The following is a 23,157-nucleotide window of genomic DNA, read 5'->3' as shown; positions in this document are numbered from 1 at the left end:
TCCTGACTTAGTTATTCTGGCAACAATCATATGCCTCCCTTAATATAAAACTATGCTACAAGACATGAGAAAATAAATGCAGAGCCATAAATCCTATCCCTTACTATTCTCTCTAAGACTTTGCCCACAACAGAAGTGAGACTCACCGGCCTATAGTTACTAGTAAGAGTTACTAACAAAATGCTTGTAGGGTGGATTTCAATGTGAACAGGAAGTTTGAGGGGCAGATGAGTTTAGAGAAAGTAGTCTGGAGAAGTAGTTGCAGGAAAAGGATATTTGGGAGGAACACTGCAAAATAAATTAGAGGAATGAAGATTTTGACTAAGGGTATGTGTTATGAGCAAAGATAAATCATTGAGAAAATAGGCTAACTAGTTATGTGAGATGTGGACACAGAAACATTTAAAGGGGAGGAAAGATTAATACTTTTTTGATTTGCTATAATGAAAATACAGCAACCACTTACACATAGCAAGAACTCTTGCACAGAAATGTGCTGATGATGAGTGAATTTGTTTTTTTAAATTAATTGAAGGGTAAGTGTTGGCTAAGACATTAGAGAGAAACTCCGATGTTCTTTTTTGAAATTATACCATTCAGATATTTTAGGTCTGCCAGAGAGAACATTTAGCCCTTAACTGTGTGTCTCAGTGGAAAAGACGCCTGCTTTGACAATGGAACACTCTCAATATTTCATCATGAGTTTCAACTGGATTATGTGGTCGTTGGTGTTGGAGCCACAACAATCTGATCCACAGAGTGCTGCCACTAAGCCATGGTTGACACTTAATAGACAGGGAATTAATTTAATTTGGAGGCTTCAAGAACCAAGAGTCACCTTGTGTGCAATTGGCTATTAGGAGCAATTTTGTTTGGAACTTCTTGAGGCTCAAAAGTAGGAGGCAAACAGAGGGAACATTGGAGTAGTGAGATAGAATTGTTGACTGCATGTGTGAGAGCTTCAATGGTAGATGGGCTAATTTCAGGATGAAATGTGATGTTCTTGAGGTGGTTAATTTTTTTTTTAAATCAGTGAAAGGATTTACATTGGAAACTCTGTTTTCTGTAGATAATGTTTTGACTGTGAACATTATAGTTTGGTATGAATCATTGGACAAATTAGATTTGCATTTATACAATGCCTTCCAAGCTCCACATGTTCAAAGTGATTTGTGGCTGATGAAGTAGTTTTCAAGTGTAGTCATTGTTGTAGGAAACACCATTTTCAGTCCCATGTCATAATGGTCAGAAAAAACGATTTTTAGTGCTAGCCCATTTCTGACCTTCTGGTGAATGGAAGGTCATTGACGAGTTAGCTGAAGATGGGTGGGATTAGGATTCTTCCTTGAGAAACTCCTGCAGTAATGGCGTGAAGCTAAGAAATTTATAGCCAATAAGCATAACCATCTTTCTTGTGTTAAATATGACTCCAATCCATTCGAGAGTATTCCCATGATTGATATTAACTTCTATTTTATGAGGACATTTTGGTGATCCATTTGTAGATAATGTTGTCTTAATGTCAAGTGCAGTCACTTTCACTCACCTCTGGAATTCAGCTCCTGTTCATTTTTGGATTGATGCTGTATCAAGATTTGGAGCTGAGTAGTTCTACCAGAACTTAGATTGAGCTTTGGTGAGCTGATTATGGCTGTGTAAGTGTTAGTTAGTAGCATAATGTTGGCATTCAAGGTCTGGAAAATAAGGTAGTTCACTGGAAAAACAGGTTAAGTCAGGGCTTCCAGCACCATCATTAAAATATTTAATTTACCAACCCACTGTGAGAGAGTGGATTGGCCACTATCTCCATTCCAGCTGTGTAAAACCAGTAAGTAGTTTGGAATTCAGATGTTACAAATGTTGATATCTGACTCGAACCCATCCCACCCTTATTTGCACTAAAATTCAACCATAAGTGCATTGAAATGAGAGTGGCTGATGATGTGGATGGGTGTTTGAAGAATTGTAGAATTGTTACGGTGTAAAAGGAGTCCAAATGAGTTTCTCACTTTGTGTGTTCTTCTGCCTTTCTGCTGTTCGTCTACAAGTTGTTCCTGTTTAAATAACCATGTAATTTCATTTTGATTGTATTGAGTTAAGCTGCTTCCATCACATATTCTGGCTGAGCACTTTAGATCTTAGTCACTTATGTGTTTTTCTAATTTCCTCATTTCACTTTTAACAGCCATTTCAACTTAGATGAAAAGATATTTGGGGTGGGTCAGGAGCAGGCTAACCAATTGGTTGAGTTATAAATAGGATCTTATCTGATGATCCTATGTGTTCGAGTTTTACAAGTTCCAGATTGTGTATAAATACCATGAACAGATTCTTAGCTTTAGATAGTTGAGGATTGAACACCGGACACACAATCATTTTTATCTTTACACTATAATAGTTGACCTAGACTTAAGTAGAACCTTCAAACAGGTCCTAATCCCAAATGGTCTAACATTACAGATGCTGCAGTCTAACTGTTAGCATACAGCCATGTAGCTATACACTATGTTTATCACAGGTTGCAATATATACACTGCAAAACACTGAAGGAAAAATTACAATTTTGCAATCACAGTTTAACATGCCGGATGCTACTATTAAAGAGCACAGTCCTTGCTTTTTTTTGTTTTTATAGTTGGTTCTTTAAAACATTTATTTCTTATTTTGCTAATTTGTAGTTGAAGCTTTTTGTCTTTAGATGGTAAAGATTTGTTTGCTTTCAAAGAACTGACATGGGCCACTTTCTCCTTTCAGAAGAAATGAGTCGTTTAAGAGATAATTAATGATGTCTTGCGTGCAAATATCAAAGCTGCAAATGTTTTCAGTTGGACAGGGAGCAAAAGGCAAAGTCTACCAATCATGGTAAGTCCATCATTTGCCTCTACTTGTACTTTTAGTACATCACCTGTATAATGCATGTGCTCTTGCTTAAGTGCTTCACAGAAGACTATGAACATAACTGAGAGCCATTTTCACTCTGTTCTTACTGAACATCACATTTCGAAGTTTACAGTTCTAAGGAAGGGTCACTTGACCAGAAATGTTAACTCTGATTTTCCTCCACAGATGCTGCCAGACCTGCTAAGCTTTTCTAGCAATGTCTGTTTTGTTTCTGATTGAATTGAATTGAATTTATTGTCACATGTACCGAGGCACAGTGAAAAGCTTTGTCTTGCAAGTAATATAGGCAGATCACATAGTTAAGTAGCATAGTTAAGCTTATAATGGGTAACAGCGACATAAACAAAAAGGCGAGTGTTAAGCGTTTGTGAGTCCATTCCGTATTCTAACAACAGTGGTGTAGAAACTGTTTCAAAACCGGCTGGTGTGTGAGTTCAGCCTTCTATACCTTCTCTCTGATGGTAGAGGTTGTAGAAAAACATTGTCAGGGTGGGATGGATCTTTGAGAATGCTAGCGGCCTTTCCTTGACAGCGGGCCTGGTAGATGGATTCTGTAGATAAGAGGTTGACCTTTGTGATTGTCCGGGCCAAGTTCACCACTCTCTGTAACCGTCTCTGATCTTAAATGGTACAGTTGCCATACCAGGTAGTGATACATCCATATAGAATGCTCTCGATGGTGCAACTATAAAAGTTGGCAAGGGTATTTGCTGTCATTCCAAATTTCCTCATCTGCCTGAGGAAGAAAAGACATTGTTGGGCCTTTGTAACCAGTGCATCCACATGAAGAGTCCAAGACCACTACCAGGAGCTTGACACTCTCCACTTGTTCCACCTCTGTGCTGTTAATGTGTAGGGGGGCATGAGTAACATCCTGCTGAGTTCCTTGGTTTTGCTGGCATTGAGAGCTAGGTTGTTCTCAGTGCACCATTTTTTCAGGTCTCCCACCTCCGGTCTGTAGTCTGTTTTGTCGCCATCTGAGATTCGATCGACTATGGGGGTGTCATCAGCGAACTTGTCTGATGTTTGACGACGCAGTCATGGATATACAGTGAGTACAGTAGGGGGCTGAGTATGCACCCCTGGGGGGGGGGGGGCTCCATTATTGAATATTAGTGAGGCTGAAATATTGTCCGCAGTCTTCACTAATTGTGACCTGTGGGTCAGGAAACTGAGGATCCAGTTGCAGAGAGTGGGGCTTAGTCCGAGATCACTAAGTTTAGTAATCAGTCTCGAGGGGATAATAGTGTTGAAGGCTGAACTGTAATCAATGAGTATGATTCTTATGTAGCTGTTCTTGGTGTCAAAATATCCTAGGGAGGAGCGAAGGGCATGTGATATGGCATCTGATGTGGATCTGTTGGTCTGATAGGCAAGTTGGAGTGGGTCAAGAGTAGTGGGGAGGCTGGAGTTGATTAATGCCATGACCAGCCTTTCAAAGCACTTCATGACCACCGAAGTTGGGGCCACTGGGGCGGTAGTCATCGAGACATGCTGCATGAGTCGTCTTAGGCACAGGGATGAGTTACGGCATCTGCAGTTCTTTCAATTATTATTTATAAGTTTACAGTCCCCAGAGGTGTGCTTGCAGGCAGCAGGGCCCATAAAAGTTCCCAGGTGACACACCCTGACCCTGTCTGCAATTTTATGGTGGTGGGAGAGACCTAGACACACCTGCCCACTTTAACCCCAATTGAGGCCCTGTACCCCCCTCCCACCCATCCTAAATATTTGACACTGTGGGAGGAGTTTGGGGCGGGGCGGGGGGGGAAAGTGGCATGATACCCTGTTCAGGCCTTGGGCCTACAAAGGGGATTGGGTTACTCTCTCATAGGCACCTTTCTTCATCAGCTACCTAACAGAATCTCCTTCCCTTCCAGTTTCACCATCAAGATTCATACCCCTAGTTCTCACCTCTCCACCCCATTGTGAGACCTCTGTACTTAGCTAGACTTGGACTATGGGGCTTAAAATTTGGGAACAACTAATATTCACAGTCCTGGTCACCACTGCTGGTACGACAGAGCTGTTAGCCAGTCACATAGGCAGGCAGCTCTCTGAGGCAGGATTTTCGTCAGAGTGACAAATGGAAGTACTACAAAGTATCAAATAGCTGTAAGGCTGCTATGATTCCTGCTGAAACCTTGAGTGACAGGGTGGGAAACCCTGCCATCTGAAAAGTTTTTTCATAGGTATTGAACTTAATGAAATTGCCGTTTAACATCAAGAAAATAAAGAATATTGCAGATTCATGTTTAAGGTGTAGAACCATTATCAGATCTTCGATATTTTTGTATTGTGTACATCTTTAGGGGAATAAAGTACTCTAAAGGTTAACGAGTAGAATCTTTTTGACTTGTAATCTTAGAATAATTTGAGTCATTATAATTTGTGATAGATTTAAGAGAGGATAAATCTCTTAAGTGGTTCTTCCCATCTCCAGTCAAAACATTGAAAATACTGAAGGAAAATCTGACTGAATGTACAATCCCTACTGCACCAATATTTAATATTTAAAAGAGATTAAGCCTGTTACTGGCAACTGCTTACCTCAAAACCATTGATCACCTCTAAGCCTTTAGATATTAGACAACTCATTGAGCGATGCATTGGCTGCCATATTGATCTACTCCAATACTGATCACTGCATTATGATGCATTAACTAGACAGTGCAACATGGGGTCTGCCCGAGTTTTGATATTTTGGAGGGTTACACAATGGGGAATAACTACCTGAACTCTGAATCTGGAGGTACATGTAGGTTCCTTTCTTTTAAGTTTTGTTTGGAGCACTTAACAGCTGTGGTGGTCCCTGTGAAGAGAGAAACAGTTAATGTTTCAAGTTGACAACTTTTCAACAGAATACTGATGATAGATCACTAACGTGAAACCTTAATTGTTTTTTTTTTGCTGCAACATTTTTGTCAGACCTGCTGAACTTTTCAAGCATTTTCTAATTTCATCTTAGACTTCCAGTATCTGCCATGTTTTACTTTTGTATTTGACTTTTGTTTGTAGTGTCATACAGCATGGAAATTCCTCCAAACCTTTCCTGTTCAAGGACTGGTACTTATCCAACTGTCTTTTAAATGTTTGGGTGGACCTGCATTCACCATTTCTCAATTCAGTCCACATACAACTACTCTCTCTAAAAATAAAGTTGCCCCTAATATCCTTTATAAATATTCTCCTGTCACCTTAAAAATAGTTTCCCCCACACAGTCCTCCGATTTCTCAGCAACAAACCCAAATAAGCAGAGAAAACACATCCAGAAACCCTAGCCACTCTCCCCTACATCAAAGACATTTTGGAGATGACTGCCAGAGTACTCAGACCCCTTAGCATCATGGTAGCCCACAAACCCACCAACACACTAAAACAGGAGCTAAAGAACTTGAAAGACCCTATACAGACAACGAGCAAAACTAATGTCATTTACAAAATACTGTGCAAGGATTGTAACAAACATTACATTGGGCAAACAGGCAGAAAACTAACCACCAGGATACAGGAACACCAACTAGCCACAAAAAGACATGACCCTCTCTCACTTGTATCCTCACATACAATGAGGAAGGGCAGCACTTCGACTGGGACAATACGTCTATCCTAGGACAAGCCAAACAAAGACACACGAGAATTTGTAGAAGCATGGCATTCCAACCTGAACTCTATCAACAAACACATTGACTTGGATCCCATTTACCACCCCCTGAGAAAACCAACAGGAAATGACATCACCAGCCCTTGGCAACCCAAACACATATATAGAAAGTGGGCCATGCCACCAGTGCTTCATCCAGAGGCTCACTGATGATGTTACCTAGTATGGTGATAAAATGTCTGTAAACTAACCTTCCAGCTCAGCGAGCAACCCGACATCTAGAACCTCAACCTGAGCTACAAATCTTCTTAAATCTCGCCAAGTGTTTTTATTAAAACTTTAAAGCCTTTTTCCTGAGGCAGTATCTGTTAGCTATTCAAATTGTTCCTAAATCCCATCTAAACCAGACACATCGGAACCTTCTGCATTTATGACGCCTCTCAAAAGAAACAAGGACAGAATAACAAAGGAGCAGCATCGCCACAGCATTTACAACAATCTTCAGTCAGAAGTGCAAGTAGATGAAATACCTCTGCCTCCTCCAGAGGTGTCCAGCATCACAGGTGCAAGTCTTCAGTCAATTTGATTCACTGTACATGATCTCAAGAAACAGTTGAAGACACAGAATATTGCCAAGGCCGTGGTCCCTGACATAATTCTGAAGACTTGTGCCCATCAGTATACTCTTGATCATCAGGACATTGTTGGAAGGTATCATTAACAGTGCTGTCAAGCAGCACCTGCTCACTATTAAGCTGCTTAGTGATACCCAGTTTGGGTCCTGCAGGATCATTTGGCTTCTGACCTCATTACAGTTTTGATTCAAACATTGACAAAAACTGAATTCCAGAGGTGAAATGATAGTGATAGCCCTTGATATCAAAGCACATTTAACTACATGTTGCACCAATGAGCCCGAACAAAACTGGATTCGGTAGGAATTGAGAATTGAGAGAAAACTCTCCACTGGTTGGAGTCATACCTAATACACAAGATGGTTGGAGGTCGTCATTTCTGCTCCAGCACATCTGTGCAGGAGTGGCTTAGTGTAATGCCCTAGACCCAACCATCTTCACCTACTACTTCAATGACCTTCTCTATCATTAACGTCAGATGTGGGGATGTTTGCTGATGATTACAGTGTTCAGGACTATTCACGGCACCTTTAATATTGAAGCAATCCATGTCCAAATGTAGCATGAGATGGACAATATTCAGGCAACATTCGTGCCAGCAAATGCCAGACAATGACCATCTCCAATAAGAGATAATCTATCTACTGCTCCTTGGCATTCATTTGTATTACCAACACTGAATCCCCTATTATCTGCATCCTGGGGTTACCATTGACTAGAAACTGAACTGGACTTGCCACGTAAACACAGTAGCTATGAGAGCAGGTCAGAGGCTTGGAATACAGCAGCGAGTGAGTCACCTCTTGACTCCCCAAAGCCTGTTCACCATCTACAAGGCATAAGTCTGACAGAATACTCATCAATTGCTTGGATGAGTGCAGCCCATGTCCACTTGCATCTAGAAGGACAAGGGTAGCAGGTACATGGGAACACTACCACTTGCAAGTTTTCCTCTAAGCCACTCATCATCCTGACATGGAAATATATTGATCTCACTGTCGCTGGGTCAAAATTCTGGGATTTGGTCCCTAACGGTATTGTGAGTCCACCGATAGCATTTGGACTGCAGCAGTAATAAGAAGGCAGCTCACCAGCACTTTCTCAAGGGCAAATAGAGATGGGCAAGAAATGCTGGACTAAGTAATGCCCACATCCTATGAGTGAATTAAACATAAGTCACGTAGGAAAACTGGGTGAATAAAAAGTGAATTTTAAAAATACATCTTCAAATAAAGATTGTTAAAGTGACCAGAAGAATTACAAATAGAAGTGATGGGGAAAGAATGAGTGTTTTAAAAGTAAGAGAGAAGCTTCCAAGAACATGTCAAAGCCAGCATTTTAATATATTCTAAGTCAACATTCCATATCATTACATGATAAGTCAGAAGTAATAGTTACACTCTTGTGTATTTTTCCTCTGCCTAGCTGGTTCTTTATCTTGCCTCCTTTTTTTCTCTCATTTGTGTCTCTCGCCATAACTTTAACTTCTATTTCTCCATTCATGTGAAAAGTGGTTGGGAGCAAAACTTGTATTTGCAGAGCAATGAGCCACCAATATCTATAAGTTCCATTTGGGATATATGTTAAGGAGAATATGTTGTTCATAGCAAATTTTTTCTTACTCCCTTTGTTAACTCTTTGTACTTCGCCAATCAAATTATTTTCCCAGTTATTTTACCTTTTCGATGCCCGACACTCTAATTTTAATTACTAAAAAAACTTGAATGGGCTTCCTCTTTATTTGTCTGCTACTAACTTCAACATTGAATTGAATAGAATGATTCATTGTCACTTGTCACTATTTATTTGTTAAATACAAGTGTAATATGTCACCATGCTCTGAAGCCATTTTGACTTCGAGAAGATATTAAGATAGAAGATTGAAATTAAGATGTAAGACTTAAATATAAGCAAAACCGGAGTTCATCATCTTCTCTTATGCTCTGCCCGATATTAGTCGGGCTTTCCACAACGGGCTCTGAGCCCACCAACACCGCTGCATCACAGTCCTCTCCAGGAGTACTATTTGGGCCTGCTACATCGCTGTAGCTGAAGCCCAACATCTCTGATTCCAATGCTGACCGCAGATGCTGCTTTCTCTGCTGACATCACCTTGATGCCCATTCCCCACCGCTTTGCTGCTGCACACGCTGGAAACAACTATATCTTCTACCTACTTGCTCACCCAAAGGATAGCATGATGGGCCAGAGTCCTTTCCATTTCCATCCAGTTTTTATGTTTCATTCCTATCTGTTTGTTTCTAAATTTGAACTCTGTCTTTTTCTTGTGAGAAGAACCGTAAACCATACATGATTCACGTGCAGTATTTATGTATTCAAATGACCTTTTGTTGATACAAAAAAAGATGAAGTAGGTAACATGGGTTTGATTTCACATAACTGAAGATATACAATGTTTTGGCAAGATGAAGCAATATAAGATGGCACAATCCCTTGCACATCTAGTCAATGCTGTGGAGGGGAAATATGGAATAGTGAGCACATATTTTCATGGCAAAGAAGGGCAAATGGCTTTGGGCTGTTCATATGTACTTCCAAACGCCAGGTTACAATTAAATTGATGAAATCCAGTTAGCTGCAGACAATTAATGGCATGGAGAGACAAATAATTTGTGACTTCTTTGTTTACTTTTTCCAGGTGTAAAAAGTTATTAGCTTTAGTCTTTAAACCTCTGCAATGTATGGTTGGTTACATTTGTCATTTTTGAAGAAGTATTGCTGGCATGACAAAGACTGTTATACCCCACAAGTGAATTACTTCATTGGGATAACTAAAACCCAAGCAAAGCCCAATTTGAGGACAAAGGTCTATTTACAGGATCCACTTTTGATTGAGACCAAAGGTATTACAAAAGTCTCAACAGCAATGTAGATATGGATTTGTCTAATATGTAACTGAAGTACATGTATAATCCAGTTGTGACATAAAAGTGCAATCATGACAACATCGCCATTTTGTTGTACAAAATGATTGTCATGTGTTTATGTAGCTTACAGGCCATTTGGCCATGCCAGTGAGGGTTGTGATGTAGTGGTAGTATTATTACCTCTGGACCAGAAGGCCAGACCCCTGAAAACATTTCAAGAAGATAGCCCAGACCCTAACTTTGCTAGTTGTTTTAAGCAGGTGTAAAGCAGATAATCCAGTAGAAATGCCGCTGGTCAAACCACTTAGTTTTAAACAGAACAGAATTTATTTACAAGATTACTGACTCTAACACAAACAACAGAAAACAAAATACAGAATAACAACCTCTCTGAAAGCCCAACAGATCATCCGAACTTAATGATGCTGTGCCCGACACTTGCAACAATCCCCATAAACACCCCTTGGCACACCAGGTAAAATTACATTAGATTAGATTAGATTAGATTACTTATAGTGTGGAAACAGGCACTTCGGCCCAACAAGTCCACACCGACCCGCCGAAGCGTAACCCACCCAGACCCATTCTCCTACATTTACCCCTTCACCTAACACTACAGGCAATTTAGCATGGTCAATTCACCTAACCTGCACATTTTTGGATTGTGGGAGGTAACCGGAGCACCCGGAGGAAACCCACGCAGACACGGGGAGAATGTGCAAACTCCACACAGAGAGTCGCCTGAGGTGGGAATTGAACCTGGGTCTCTGGCGCTGTGAGGCAGCAGTGCTAACCACTGTGCCACCATGCCGCCCATAAAAATCAAACACCGGTTCTTACAGGATAGAAGCAGAAAGAGAATACCAGCCTGGACCTGCTTATTTGGGTTCAGCAGCCTTTTCCACACTACTGTTTAAAACCAAACCAAACCAGAGAAAAACTGAGCTGGGAAAATTGGCCACTCCCCTTTCATTGTACAAGTGTTTTAAAACTCGAAAGCTTTCTGTCTGCGGCATTATCTGTTAGATATAAAAAAATTTGCCCTGTTGCCCTGAAACCCTTCAACACCAGATTTTTCAGAATGTGTCTTTTATGACCTCTCTGGAAAAAATCCAAGGACAATACAGCCTTGTTAAAGGAGTAGCTTTATCAGAGGTTCACGATCAGGAGATGTGCCGTAACAGGTTTACTAAAATAACTATCAATGCCAGTGTTAGGAGGCCTCTTGTGGTACAGTGATAGTATTCTTAGTGTAAGCTTGGAGGCCTGGGTTCAAATTTCACCAGCTCCAGAGGTGTGTTATGATATCTCTGAACAGGTTGATGAGAAAATATCTACATGCCAGTGTCGATGCTGCGTGCAAGTCTCCTCAGCCCTCGTCAACAATTTTTTCCCTCACATACTAACTATTTGACCCTTGAATTCATCTGTGCTATTCATCGCTCAAGTTCCATATTTTAACCACTGTAGATTCCCTTAGGCCCAACAAGTGCACACCGACCCTCCAAAGAGTAACCCACCCAGACCCAACCCTCCTCTGACTAATGCAGCTAACACCTGACCTGTACATCTTTGGACTGTGGGAGGAAACTGGAGCACCCAGAGGGGAAACACACAGACACAAGGAGAATGTGCAAACTCCATACAGACAGTTGCCCGAGGCTGGAATCGAACCTGGTTCCCTGGTGCTATGATGCAGCAGTGCTAACCACTGAGCCACTGTGCTGCCTGAAAGATGTTTTTCCTGAATTCCTACTTGAATTTATTGGTAGCTATCTTACGTTTATGGCTTTGATCATGCCTGCAAGCAACAATATCCGCATGTACCTTATTAAACTCTTCTATCATCCTGAAGTCTTCGCTTTTGTGAATAAACGATCTCAGCCTGATCAATCAGTCCTGGTAACCTTTTCAGTTCTGGTATCATTCAATGGATTAAAGTAAATTGTAAGTCATCCACATCTAAAAAAAATGGTATCACTGTTTTGGATAGTATGAATAATGGAGTGCTGACGAGCAACTGTCCAGCAAAGTAATTTGACTCTCTCAAGCCAAGTGGAAAGCATATAAAGTTGAAATTTATGTAGTTAAATTAATTTGTTAAACCAAATTAATTTGCAAAATTTGGATACATTGAGCCCTGGAAAATATTGGCATTCCATGTGAAATTTCATATGAAACATGCATAGGAATTTACTTGGACTGTTGGAAAATTAATTTCAAAGGAGAAAAGAAAGAGCAGCATTGAAATCAGAGGATACAGATACAAACAGCAATAAAATCAGAAACATTCCAAAAATTGAAGGTATGGTTTTGAGGAAAAAAAGTATGAATCAAAAAACCAGATAATAGACTTATTTTAATGTCTGTGGTCTAACTGATGAAGTTGGTGAGCTGCAAATACGAGTAATTGCATGAGAGTCTGACATGATTGCATTAGAGATGTGGCTCAAAAGAGATAAGAAATTGGTTCTTAATGTTTCAGATTACCAAATATTTTGGCATTATGGAGAAGATGGAAAGAGAATGAGATATGGCAATACTAATTAAACATAATGTTCGAACTGGAAAGGATGTGACATGTGATTCTAGAATAGAAAATGCCTTGAATTCAGGAGCTAACAGGCAGTTGTTACCTCATTGGGAGTTTTGGGTAGAAATCCAAATGGTAAGAAGGTGATAGATGAGAGAATTTGTCAAATTTCAATATTAGATTTAAAGAAAAGAAATAGTATATTTAGATAACCTTGATTACTTTAATGTACATTGAAAATATATAAAACTAAGGGAGACAATTTCTGATGTATGCAAGAGAACATTTTTGATTAATGGGTTGAAGAATGTTCAGTACACAGCATATAAACTGTGAGAAGTTACATATGGAAAATGTTAAGTTAGTTGAACATTGTAAAAATATTGCTGTGTTGGAGGTAGAGGATACACCAGAGGGATCAAAGAAATATTTCATTTCGTTAGACCGAAGGAACTAAAAAGGTGCATTATATTTCTGTGTCACCAACAATTGAGAATGATGTCGAAGAACAAGCTTGCAAGGAACAGTTATTTTGCAGAAATATAGCAAAGCTATAACGGGTGAGCTTTAATTATCTGAATATACACTGGATAGTAATAGTTTAAAGAGCAAAGATTGGCAAGAGTACCTCGACTGTGTTCAGGAAAATTTTATATGGCATTATGATCCCAGTCCAATGACAAAGAAGGCACCGAAGTGGGTGAAGTGGATCAAGTGTCAGTAAAGGAAAATTTAGAGGATGGTGATCCTTGCGCATAAGATTTAGGTTCGCTCTGGAAAAGGGAAAAAAAATTCAAACTGGAAATAATTAACTGGGGAAAAATCATTTTTAAATGAGGCAGTTACTGGTTAGCCCAGCATTTCTTGCCCATCCCAAAATAGTCAACTTTTTCAATGGGAAAGAATGACACTGGGCCAGATAAATTAAAATTGTCAGGAAAAACAATAGGTGATTAATGAACTCTCTTAAAAGATATGTTAGGTATATTAAAGATTTATTCCCATGAACAGAAAAGGTAGGACACTAAGTCCAGAACTTCATGTATGATGAATGGGATACAGGTTGTTCTGCTATAATGCATGTTTTGAACTGAGGACAGTGTTTCTAAGGTGTGAACTTATAAAACATACGTATTGCGATTACATTGCCAATGCTTTAAATGCCGTTTCTAGAGTGCAATTTTTCTATAACATGGAGTTGCACAAGGACGCAACCATCATGTTAAAGATTGGGGCAGCTCAGTGGCTCAGTGGCTAGCACTGCTGCCTCACAGAGCCAGGGACCCGGGTTCAATTCCTGCCTTGGTTGACCGTCTGCGTGGAGTTCACACATTCTCCCCGTGACTGCGTGGATTTCCTCTGAGTACTCTGGTTGCCTCCCACAATCCAAAGATGTGTAGGTCAGGTGAATTGGTCGTGCAAAATTGCCCATAGTGTTAGGTGCATTAGTCAGGGGTAAATATAGGAGAGGGAAAGGGGTTTGGGTGGGATCCTCTTCAGAGGGTCAGTGTGGACTTGTTGGGCCGAAGGGCCTGTTTCCACACTGTAGGAATCTAATCTAGTCTACCTGTAGATGTTAAGATAAAGAATTATGTGTGCTTCTAATGAATGTCAGGTGGATAATACAACCGTGATTCACTTGCTTAGTAAATTCAGCCTTGCACAGAACATTGGATAACAAGACTTTGCCGCAGGTCCCAATACATTACAAACAGCTCAGGTTGAGTTCCATTTTGAAGGGCCTTAAAAGTACTTTGCCAGGTTGGTTTTTTTTCTCTTCCCAGCTGGTGATGTCCATTCTACTGCCACTCTAGTGCGATGTACATTCAGGAGTGAAATATGTATTCTGCTAGTCTCTATCATGATCGTCTGGTAAGCCTCCGACCAGTACTGTTAGCCACGTCATCATTGGTTGTCTCTTCAAGTGAGGCCAAGGCTCTTATGTGGGCAACACTGATGGAAGATATCGTAATTACATGACACTTTTTGTTGCTCTGTTCCATGTGTCACAGATATAGATTGCAGTTGGCACTGCAGTGCTCGTGTAGGACCAGGCTGAATATAAAATATTCAGAAGGGAAGTTGAAAAGAAAATAAGAGAAATGAAGAGAAAGTACGAAATGATACTCTCATAAGGTCAAACCCTATCTTGAAGTCTTCTACAAGCACATAAATAATAAAAGGTTGAGACCGATTATGAACCAAAGAGAGACTGGGCAGACGGAGGTGTTAAATGAAGACTTTACAATTGGCTTTAAGAAAGAAGAAGTTGCTGTCCGTGACTTGAGTAAATAGAAAGTAACTCAGAGACTTGAAGCATTTAAAATTAATGAGGAGAAATTATTGGATAGGTTATTTGTTTGAGGTTGATGTGGCACCTGGACTGGATGAGAAGCATCCAAGGATACTGAGGGAAGTGAGAGTGGAAATTGCAAAGGCACGGCCATAATTTTCCAGTCGTGTTTAGAATTGGATGTGACGCTAGAAGACAAGAGAATTGCGAGCATTGTTTAAAAAAGGATAAATATTATCCTAACAATGCCAGCCTGTTTAACATTGGTTAATGTTTATGAACCTTTTGTGACTTGTGCACTAGACCACCTAGATTCTTCTGTACCTCAAAATTCTCCAGTTGCTCTCCATTCTAGTAATACCCTGCTTTTTATTCTTCCTGCCAAACTGAACAATCTTACATTTTCCCACATTATACTCTCTTCTGCCAGATCTTTGTCTTTGCTTAAACTGTCTATATTGGTCTGCAACCTTGTTATATCCTTTTCACAACATTGTTGTGGTTCTGTTTGCCGAGCTGGATGTTTTTGTTGCAAACGTTTCGTCCCCTGGCTAGGCAACGTCATCAGTGCTTGGAGCCTCCTGCGAAGCGCTTCTTTGATGTTTCCTCCGGTGTTTATAGTGGCCTGTCCCAGCCGCTTCCGGTTGTCAGTTTCAGCTGTCCGCTGTAGTGGTTGGTATATTGGGTCCAGGTCGATGTGTTTGTTGATTGGAGTTTGTGGATGAGTGCCATGCCACTAGGAATTCCCTGGCTGTTCTCTGTCTGGCTTGCCCTATGATAGTAGTGTTGTCCCAGTCGAATTCATGTTGCTTGTTGTCTGCGTGTGTGTGAATTTGACTGGGACAACACTACTATCATAGGGCAAGCCAGACAGAGAACAGCCAGGGAATTCCTAGAGGCATGGCATTCATCCACAAACTCCATCAACAAACACATCGACCTGGACCCAATATACCAACCACTACAGCGGATAGCTGAAACTGACAACCGGAAGCGGCAGGGACAGACCACTATAAACACCGGAGGAAACATCAAAGAAGCGCTTCGCAGGAGGCTCCCAAGCACTGATGATGTCGCCTAGCCAGGGGACGAAACGTTTGCAACAAAAACTTCCAGCTCGGCGAACAGAACCACAACAACGAGCACCCGAGCTACAGATCTTCGCACAAACTTTTCACCACATACATTTCTACCTAACTTTGTGTTCTTTTTAGTTACCTATCTCATCTTTAAATGCACACTATTGATCAGTTAATGTTTTTCATGCCAGTTTAGCAATCAGGCCCTCAGTCCCCTCATCTATGACAATGTGGCCATGGCAGGCCAAATGGCTTCCACTGTGCTCTAACAATTCTGTGATTCTGGATGAAGGACCCAAAGGGAAATGCCCATTATGAGAGACAGAGAAAGAAACATTGGCTTGAATTTCTGTTATGCCTTTATCAAATTTAGGACATCCCAAAGCATTTTACAGTCAATTAAGTATTTTTGAAGTATAGGCACTGTTATAATTGCATGATCAACTCCAAAACGTGATATGATAAACAGATAATCTGATTCTGCAATGTTGAAAGGGGGAGAAATATGGGGTAGTACTCTGGGAATTCCTCCCTTCGTCTTCTTCAAAATTGTGTAGTCAGGATCATGGTTTAATGCTGCATCAAAAGATGGCCATTTCTAACAGCACAGCGTTCCTCTGCTTTTTCCTTAGACCTGCAAATGTTTTCATACCACATTTATTCAATTGTCCTTTGAAGGACTCAATTTAGTCTGCCTCCACCACATAAACACAAAGTCTTTCTCTAAGTCAGCATTATTTCTTTTACTAATCACGTTAAATCGATGTCTGCTGGTTCTCGATCCTGAAGCAAACGGGAACAGGTTCTCCTTATTTATTCTATCCCGTCACCTCATGATTTTGAAAATTTCTATTACATTTCATCTTATTCTTTAGTCCCTCTGATTCTTTTGTATGTTTTGTTTTAGATTACTACCCCATGTTCTTCACACCAAAATTAATCACTTCACACTTCCCTGCAATAAATTTAGTCAGTTATATGTCCCATCTTTCCATCAACCTATCAAAGTTTGTCACTATCTTGCTCACCGCTCATAAAACTTCCTAATTGTGTGTCACCTGCAGTTTCTAAATTGGTGCTATGTACACCAAAATCTACAGAGGAACCTCGATTATCCAAACAAGATAGACGGGCACTGTTTCGTTTGGATAATCGCTTTTACCTTAAATAAGAGAAGCCATACTGATCTAAAGCTGTGCTCTACCGGAGAATTTGTTTAAATCTGTAATTTTAATGAATCTGCCATTTAAATAAACTAATCCTTGCAGTCTGCAAGTTACAGGTTAAGATGAGAAGGACTTACCATCACATAAATACTGTATATCAAATCCCAGCATTAAACAAGGTCCCGAACAGCTGCTATGATCTCAAGAGCATTTGTCAGTTTCCGGGAACACTGTCTTGCAATAGAAAGACAGAAGCACTGCCTTGCGCATGCATTTACGTCCTCAGCCATTTTTTTTTAATGAACGGCCCGGTAAAGTGACAGGAAGACCCTGTAAAAATACTTACTTTTGCAAAGGACTGTGTAACAACCCTTTTAAAAAGTATCCAGTTGCTAATGCTTGAGCTGCTTGTGTGTCTTTGTTTTTGCCAGCGTTTTCACATGTTCTTCAGTACAGGTAAATCGAATACACTTACCTCTTTGATGTAACGTTTTTGTGGGACCTTGAAATCTTCTTTGGGTAATCTGAAATTGGGATAATCGAGATTTCTTTGTGTATCATAAATGTAGAGGAAAAGTGTCATACAAACATGATTGATATTTACTGTGATATCACATGTTGAACATGTGATGAGCAGCAGCCATTATCAGTCTAATGTATAGCTTGTATCATGGAATTTGTTTTTTTAATCTGTAACAGTAGTTGTTGAACTTTTGTAACAACTGCCTGAAGAACAATCATGTAGCAGGTCTTGAAGGTTACAGGAAAAGCGTTAGACAATATTCGAGGCAGGATCAGAGGCCAGATTCATTGACTCTTAACTTAAGTGCTGAACAGTGAATGTAGGATTTGTGGACCTGCCGGATTTGAGATTCATGCAAGCAGGGAATTGGTTTCAAACTGGGCTGCTGCAGGGCTGTCAAGATGTCATCTTGTGGCGTTCTTGCTCAACAAGAAAAAGTACAAAAAAACAGAACTTGACCAAAATCAGAACAAGGAAGAAAGTACCCCATTTGGTTTACTGCCACAAATTGAACAAAATTCCTCAATTTTTAAAAAATTACTTCATTTGTGGGATGTGTGTGTCTCTGGCTGGCCAGAATTTATTGCCCATTCCTATTTGCCCTTGAGAAGGAGCCGTTTTCTTGAACCATTACTATGGGTTGACCCACAATACTATTAGGGAGGGAATTCCAGGACTTTGACACGGCAACAATGAAGGAACAGCAATTATATTTCCAAGTCAGGATGGGAGTGCCTTTGAGGGGAACTTGCAGGTGGTGATGTTTCCATGTGTCTGCTATCCTTGTCCTTCTAGATGGAAGTGATCATAGGTTTGGAAGGTGCTGTCTGAAGATATTTGGTGAAATTCTGCAGTGCTTCTTGTAGATAAAGCGTCAGTGGTAGAGGGAGTGGATATCATGCCAGTCAAGCAGACTGCTTTGTCCTGGATGATATCAACCTTCTCGAGTGTTGTTGGAGCTGCATTCATCAAGGCAAGTGGGGAATATTCCATCACATTCCTGACTTTTGCCCTGTAGGTGTTAGACAGGCTTTGGGGAGTCGGGAGGTGAGTTACACGCTGCAGTATGCCTAGCCCCTCTCCTGCTCTCGTAGCCACTATGTGTTTATGTGGTGAGTCCAGTTGAATTTCTGGTCAATAATAACTTGCAGGATGTTGATAGTAGGGTATTCAGTGATGGTAACACTACTGAATGTCAAGGAACAGCATTTAGATTGTCTCTTATTGGAGATGTTCATCGTCTGGAATTTGCATGGTGCGAATGTTACTTGGCACTTGTCAGCCCAAGCCTCTATATTGTTCAAAGCAAATACAACCTCAACCAGTGGAGAGTTTTCATCCTGATACCCATTGATTCCAGTTTTTCTTGATGTCACATTCCGTTGAATGCAGCCTTGATGTCATGGGCTATAGCTCTCACTTCACCTCTAGAATTCAGCTCTTGTATTCACATTTGAGCCAAGGCTATAATGAGGTCAGGAGTTGTGTGGTCCTGGTAGAATCCAAACTGGGCGTCACCGAGCAGGTTTTTTTATGGAGCAGGTGCTGTTTGATAGCACAATTGATGACATCTTCCATCACTTACTGATGATTGAGAATAGACAGATAGGACAATAATTATCTGGGTTGGATCTGTCCTGCTTTTTGTGTACTGGGCAATTTTCCACATTTTTGGGTAGATGCCAGTATTGTAACTGTACTGGAAGAGCTTGCTAAGGGAGAGCCACATTCTGGAGCATAAACTTTCAGTACTGTTCCCGGAATATTGTCAGGGCCCGTAGCCTTTGCAGTATCCAGTGTCTCCAGCCATTTCTTGATATCACGTGGAGTGAATTGAATTGACTGAAGACAGATATCTGTAATGCTGGGGACAACTGGTGGAGGCCAAGATGAATAATCTGCACAGCAGTTCTGGCTGAAGATTGCTGCTGAAGCTTCAGCCTTATCTTTTGTACTGATGTGTTGGGTTCTTTCATCATTTGAGGATGGGGGTATTTTATGCCAGTGAGTTGTTTAATTTTCTACCACCATTCATGACTGAATGTGGCAGGACTGCAGAGCTTAGATCTGATCCATTTGTTATGGGATCGCTTCGCTCTAGCTATCATTTGCTGCCTCTCCTGTTTGACATGCAAGTCTTCCTGTTTGGTGGCTTCACCATGTTGACACCTCATCTGTAGCTATGCCTGATGCTGCTCCTTTATACCCTCCTGCACTCTCCATTGACCAGGGTTGTTCCCCTGCTTGATGGTCATAGCTGAGTGGGGGATATGCCAGGTCATGAGGTTACAGATTGTCTGGAGTACAATTCTGCTGCTGTTGTTGGCCCACAGTGCCCAGGATGGGTGCCCAGTCTTGAATTCTAGCTTTGTTGAAGTCTGTCCCACCGTGATAGTGCTACACAACATGATGTAGGTTATTCCTAGTGTGAAGGCAGGACTTTGTCTCCACAAGGATTATGCGGTGGTTGCTCTTACCAATACTGTCATGGATAGATGCACCTGCAGCTGGCAGATTGGTAAGGATGAGGTAAGGTACGTTTTTCCCTCTTGTTAGTTCCCTCACCACCTACTGCAGACCCAGTCTAGCAGCTATGTCTTTTAGGACATGACGAGCTCAATCAGTAGTGTTGCTGCCGAGCCACACTTGACACTGAAATTCCCCCACCCAGAGGACATTCTATGACCTTGCCACACTCAGTGCTTTCTCCAAGTGTTGTTCAACATGGAGAAATATTGATTCATCTGCTGAGGGAGGATGGTACATGGTAATCAGCTGGAAGGTTTCTTGCCCAGGCTTAACCTAAAGCTGCAAGACTTCGAGATCTGGAGTCAATGTTGAAGACTCCCGGGGCATTCCTTCTCAACTGTATACCACTGTGCCACCAGTTCTGCTGGGTATGTCCTGCCAGTGGGACAGGTCATATCCCGGGATGGTGATGGTGTTGTCTGGGACATAGTCATGCTCACAGAATCATACCTTACAGACAATGTTAGGCTGTTGTTTGACTAGTCTGAGACAGTCTCCCAATTTTGGCACTAGCTCCCAAATGTTAGTAAGGAGCATTTGCCGTGTCGACAGGGCTGTTTCTGACGTTGTATTTCCCAATGCCTAGGTGAATGCTAGGTGGGCTGTTTGGTTTCTTTTTTTTTAAACTTTGTATCAGTTGCTACAATTGAGTGGCTTGCTCCGCCATCTCAGAGGGCTGTTAAGTGTCAGCCACATTACTCTGTATCTGGAGTTACATGTAGACCAGACCAGGTGAGGATGGCAGATTTCCTTCCCTGCAGGACATTAGCGAATGAGATGGTTTTATGGTCACCTGTAGATTCTTAATTCCAGCTTTTTTATTTATTAAATGCAGATTCCACCATCTGCCGAGGCAGGACTCAAACCCAAGTCCCCAGAACATTAGCTGAGTTTCTGGAGTAATAGTCTAGTGATAATACCACTCGGCCATTGCCGACCTCTGAATTCCGCATGCAACTGCAACCTGCACATGAGTAAGCCAGTGCATTGGCACGTTAGTCAACATGACAGGATGTCTGGGTAGCTACACAGCTTAAAGGGGACATTAAAACTGGGGCACATGACCTTTCTTTGAAAGTGTTACAGAATCAATGACTCCATAAAACAGATTGTATTTGCAAGTGCACAATTTTTGCTGCTCTATCTTGGCTTTGTCAAGTGTTCTTTTGAAAAGGTTCACGAAGTAGCCTCCTTTTTGGCTTCTAATTGGACCCGCTCCTTGATTTACAATTCTTTTAGTATTTATATCTTCTTAAAAGATTTTTGCTTCCCTTTCATGTTAGCTGCCAATTCTTTTTTTGAACCACAAACTAACAACCAATCGAAAATAATCATTGAGCTTTAACATGGTCATTTAGGCTTTTTACTGGTGATTTGCAATTATATATGCAAACATTATTCTCTGCAAACAAGAAGAATAAGTTCAAGCCTCATGCCTTTGAATTACTTAGTTAAAAATCACAAAACACCAGGTTATTGTCCAACAGGTTTATTTGGAAGTACAAGCTTTTGGAGTGCTGCTCCTTAGTCAGGTAGCTAGTGGGGCAAATTCTCCACATTTTTGAATTAATTGAAAGCTCGGCAGCTGAAAGTTACATGGTTTGGTAAACCTGTCCATTTTTATTTCAACTGTTTCCTTACTCACAATTATAGTCGTTATCTGATGTGTTCTGGAAAATGTTTGTCTGACCATCTCTTCTCATGAAAATATATCTTTAGTGTACCTTAACTATTTCTCCTTTGAAGGTAGTGCCTTGCAGATTGTCAGCCAGACTTTGTTCCAATTTACCTTGTCCAGATTTGCCCAAGTTCCACTAAGTTTGATCATCCCACAATTAATTTTTTACTCTGGATTGCTCCTTGTTGTTTTCTCCATTACTGACTTAAACTTGATACCATGAACCTGTAAATGTCCCCTACTGTCACTTGATTATCTTGACCCACCTCATTTCCCAGAACTAGATACAACAATACTTGCTTCCTACTCTGATGGAGAGAATTCTTCTAAACCTATTTCAGAAATTCTTGCCTGTCTCTTGCTCTTTGTACTGTTATCGTGCCAGTCTATATTAAGATAAATAAAGTTCACCAGCATAACTATAGAAATATAGGAGCAGGAGTAGATCATTCAGTCCATTTGAGCCTGCTCTGCCATTTAATATGATCATGGCTAATTGAACACTTCAGTGCTTTTTGCCCTTACTATCTTTTACAACACTGGGAACCAGAAATTTATCAACCTCAAATTGAAATCTGTTAACTTTCACATCCCTCTGAGGTAGAGAATTCCAAAGATTCACAACCATTTAATAAACAATCTTTCTTATCTCGATTCTAAGTGGAGCTTCCTTATTTTTTAATTATGCCCCCACTTCAAGACAAGTCGGGGAAACATCTTAGCTGCTTCTACCCTGTCTATCCTTTGAAATATTTTGTACATTTTAGTGAGACCGTTGCAGATTATTAAAAGCATTAGAGAGTACAAGCCTAGTTTGCCAAATTTCTCTTCATTGGACAGTCATGTCGTCCTGGAACTGAGTCTGGTGAACCTTCGTTGCACTCCCTTTACGGCAGTAATATCTTTCCTGTGCAGGTGTTGCTGGTGAGCCAGCTCAGGACTCATGGTAGGGGTGGCAGAATGAAGATAAACTTTCTTTCGGTTATATCTTTTCATTCTTAAACTATTCAAAATGGATCATGCCAACAGTTGAAGCTTTTAACTGCGCAGTATTTTCATTAAAATGCAAATGGCAATAAATCATTCAAATAAGGAGACCAAAACTGTACATAGTACTCCAGGTATGATCTCACCAAGCTGGCATATAATTGAGGTAAGACCTCACTACCTCAAATTCTTTTGCGATAAAAGTTTCCTTTCCATTAGTTTTCCCAACAGCTTGCTGCACCTACATGTTAGCCTTCGGTGACTTATTGACAAGGAGAATCAGGTCCCTTTGACATCATTTTCCAATTTCTCTGTATTTAAGAAATACTCTGTACATCTG

The 23,157-nt window shown here is 40.7% G+C and overlaps 1 protein-coding gene across 12 annotated transcripts in view; it reads left to right on the top strand.

The window, feature by feature from the left end:
* The window catches only part of invs (inversin), a 277,037-nt gene that overhangs the window by 8,862 nt on the left and 245,018 nt on the right, over window positions 1–23,157 (top strand). For 8 of the 12 annotated variants that reach the window (XM_043690027.1, XM_043690037.1, XM_043690026.1 and 5 more), the window contains exon 2: window positions 2,755–2,862. In XM_043690027.1, coding sequence (XP_043545962.1) covers window positions 2,860–2,862 — 3 coding nt within the window. In that variant the 5' untranslated portion in view covers window positions 2,755–2,859. The remainder of the gene's footprint in view (window positions 1–2,754; window positions 2,863–23,157) is intronic. The other 4 variants (XM_043690031.1, XM_043690029.1, XM_043690030.1 and 1 more) reach the window with 1 other exon arrangement.

This window comes from Chiloscyllium plagiosum, chromosome 5, assembly GCF_004010195.1.
Source record: "Chiloscyllium plagiosum isolate BGI_BamShark_2017 chromosome 5, ASM401019v2, whole genome shotgun sequence".
In the NCBI taxonomy this organism is placed as follows: domain Eukaryota; kingdom Metazoa; phylum Chordata; class Chondrichthyes; order Orectolobiformes; family Hemiscylliidae; genus Chiloscyllium; species Chiloscyllium plagiosum.
Note: the sequence above shows the minus strand (reverse complement) of the source record. Positions and strands in the feature narration are given on the sequence as shown.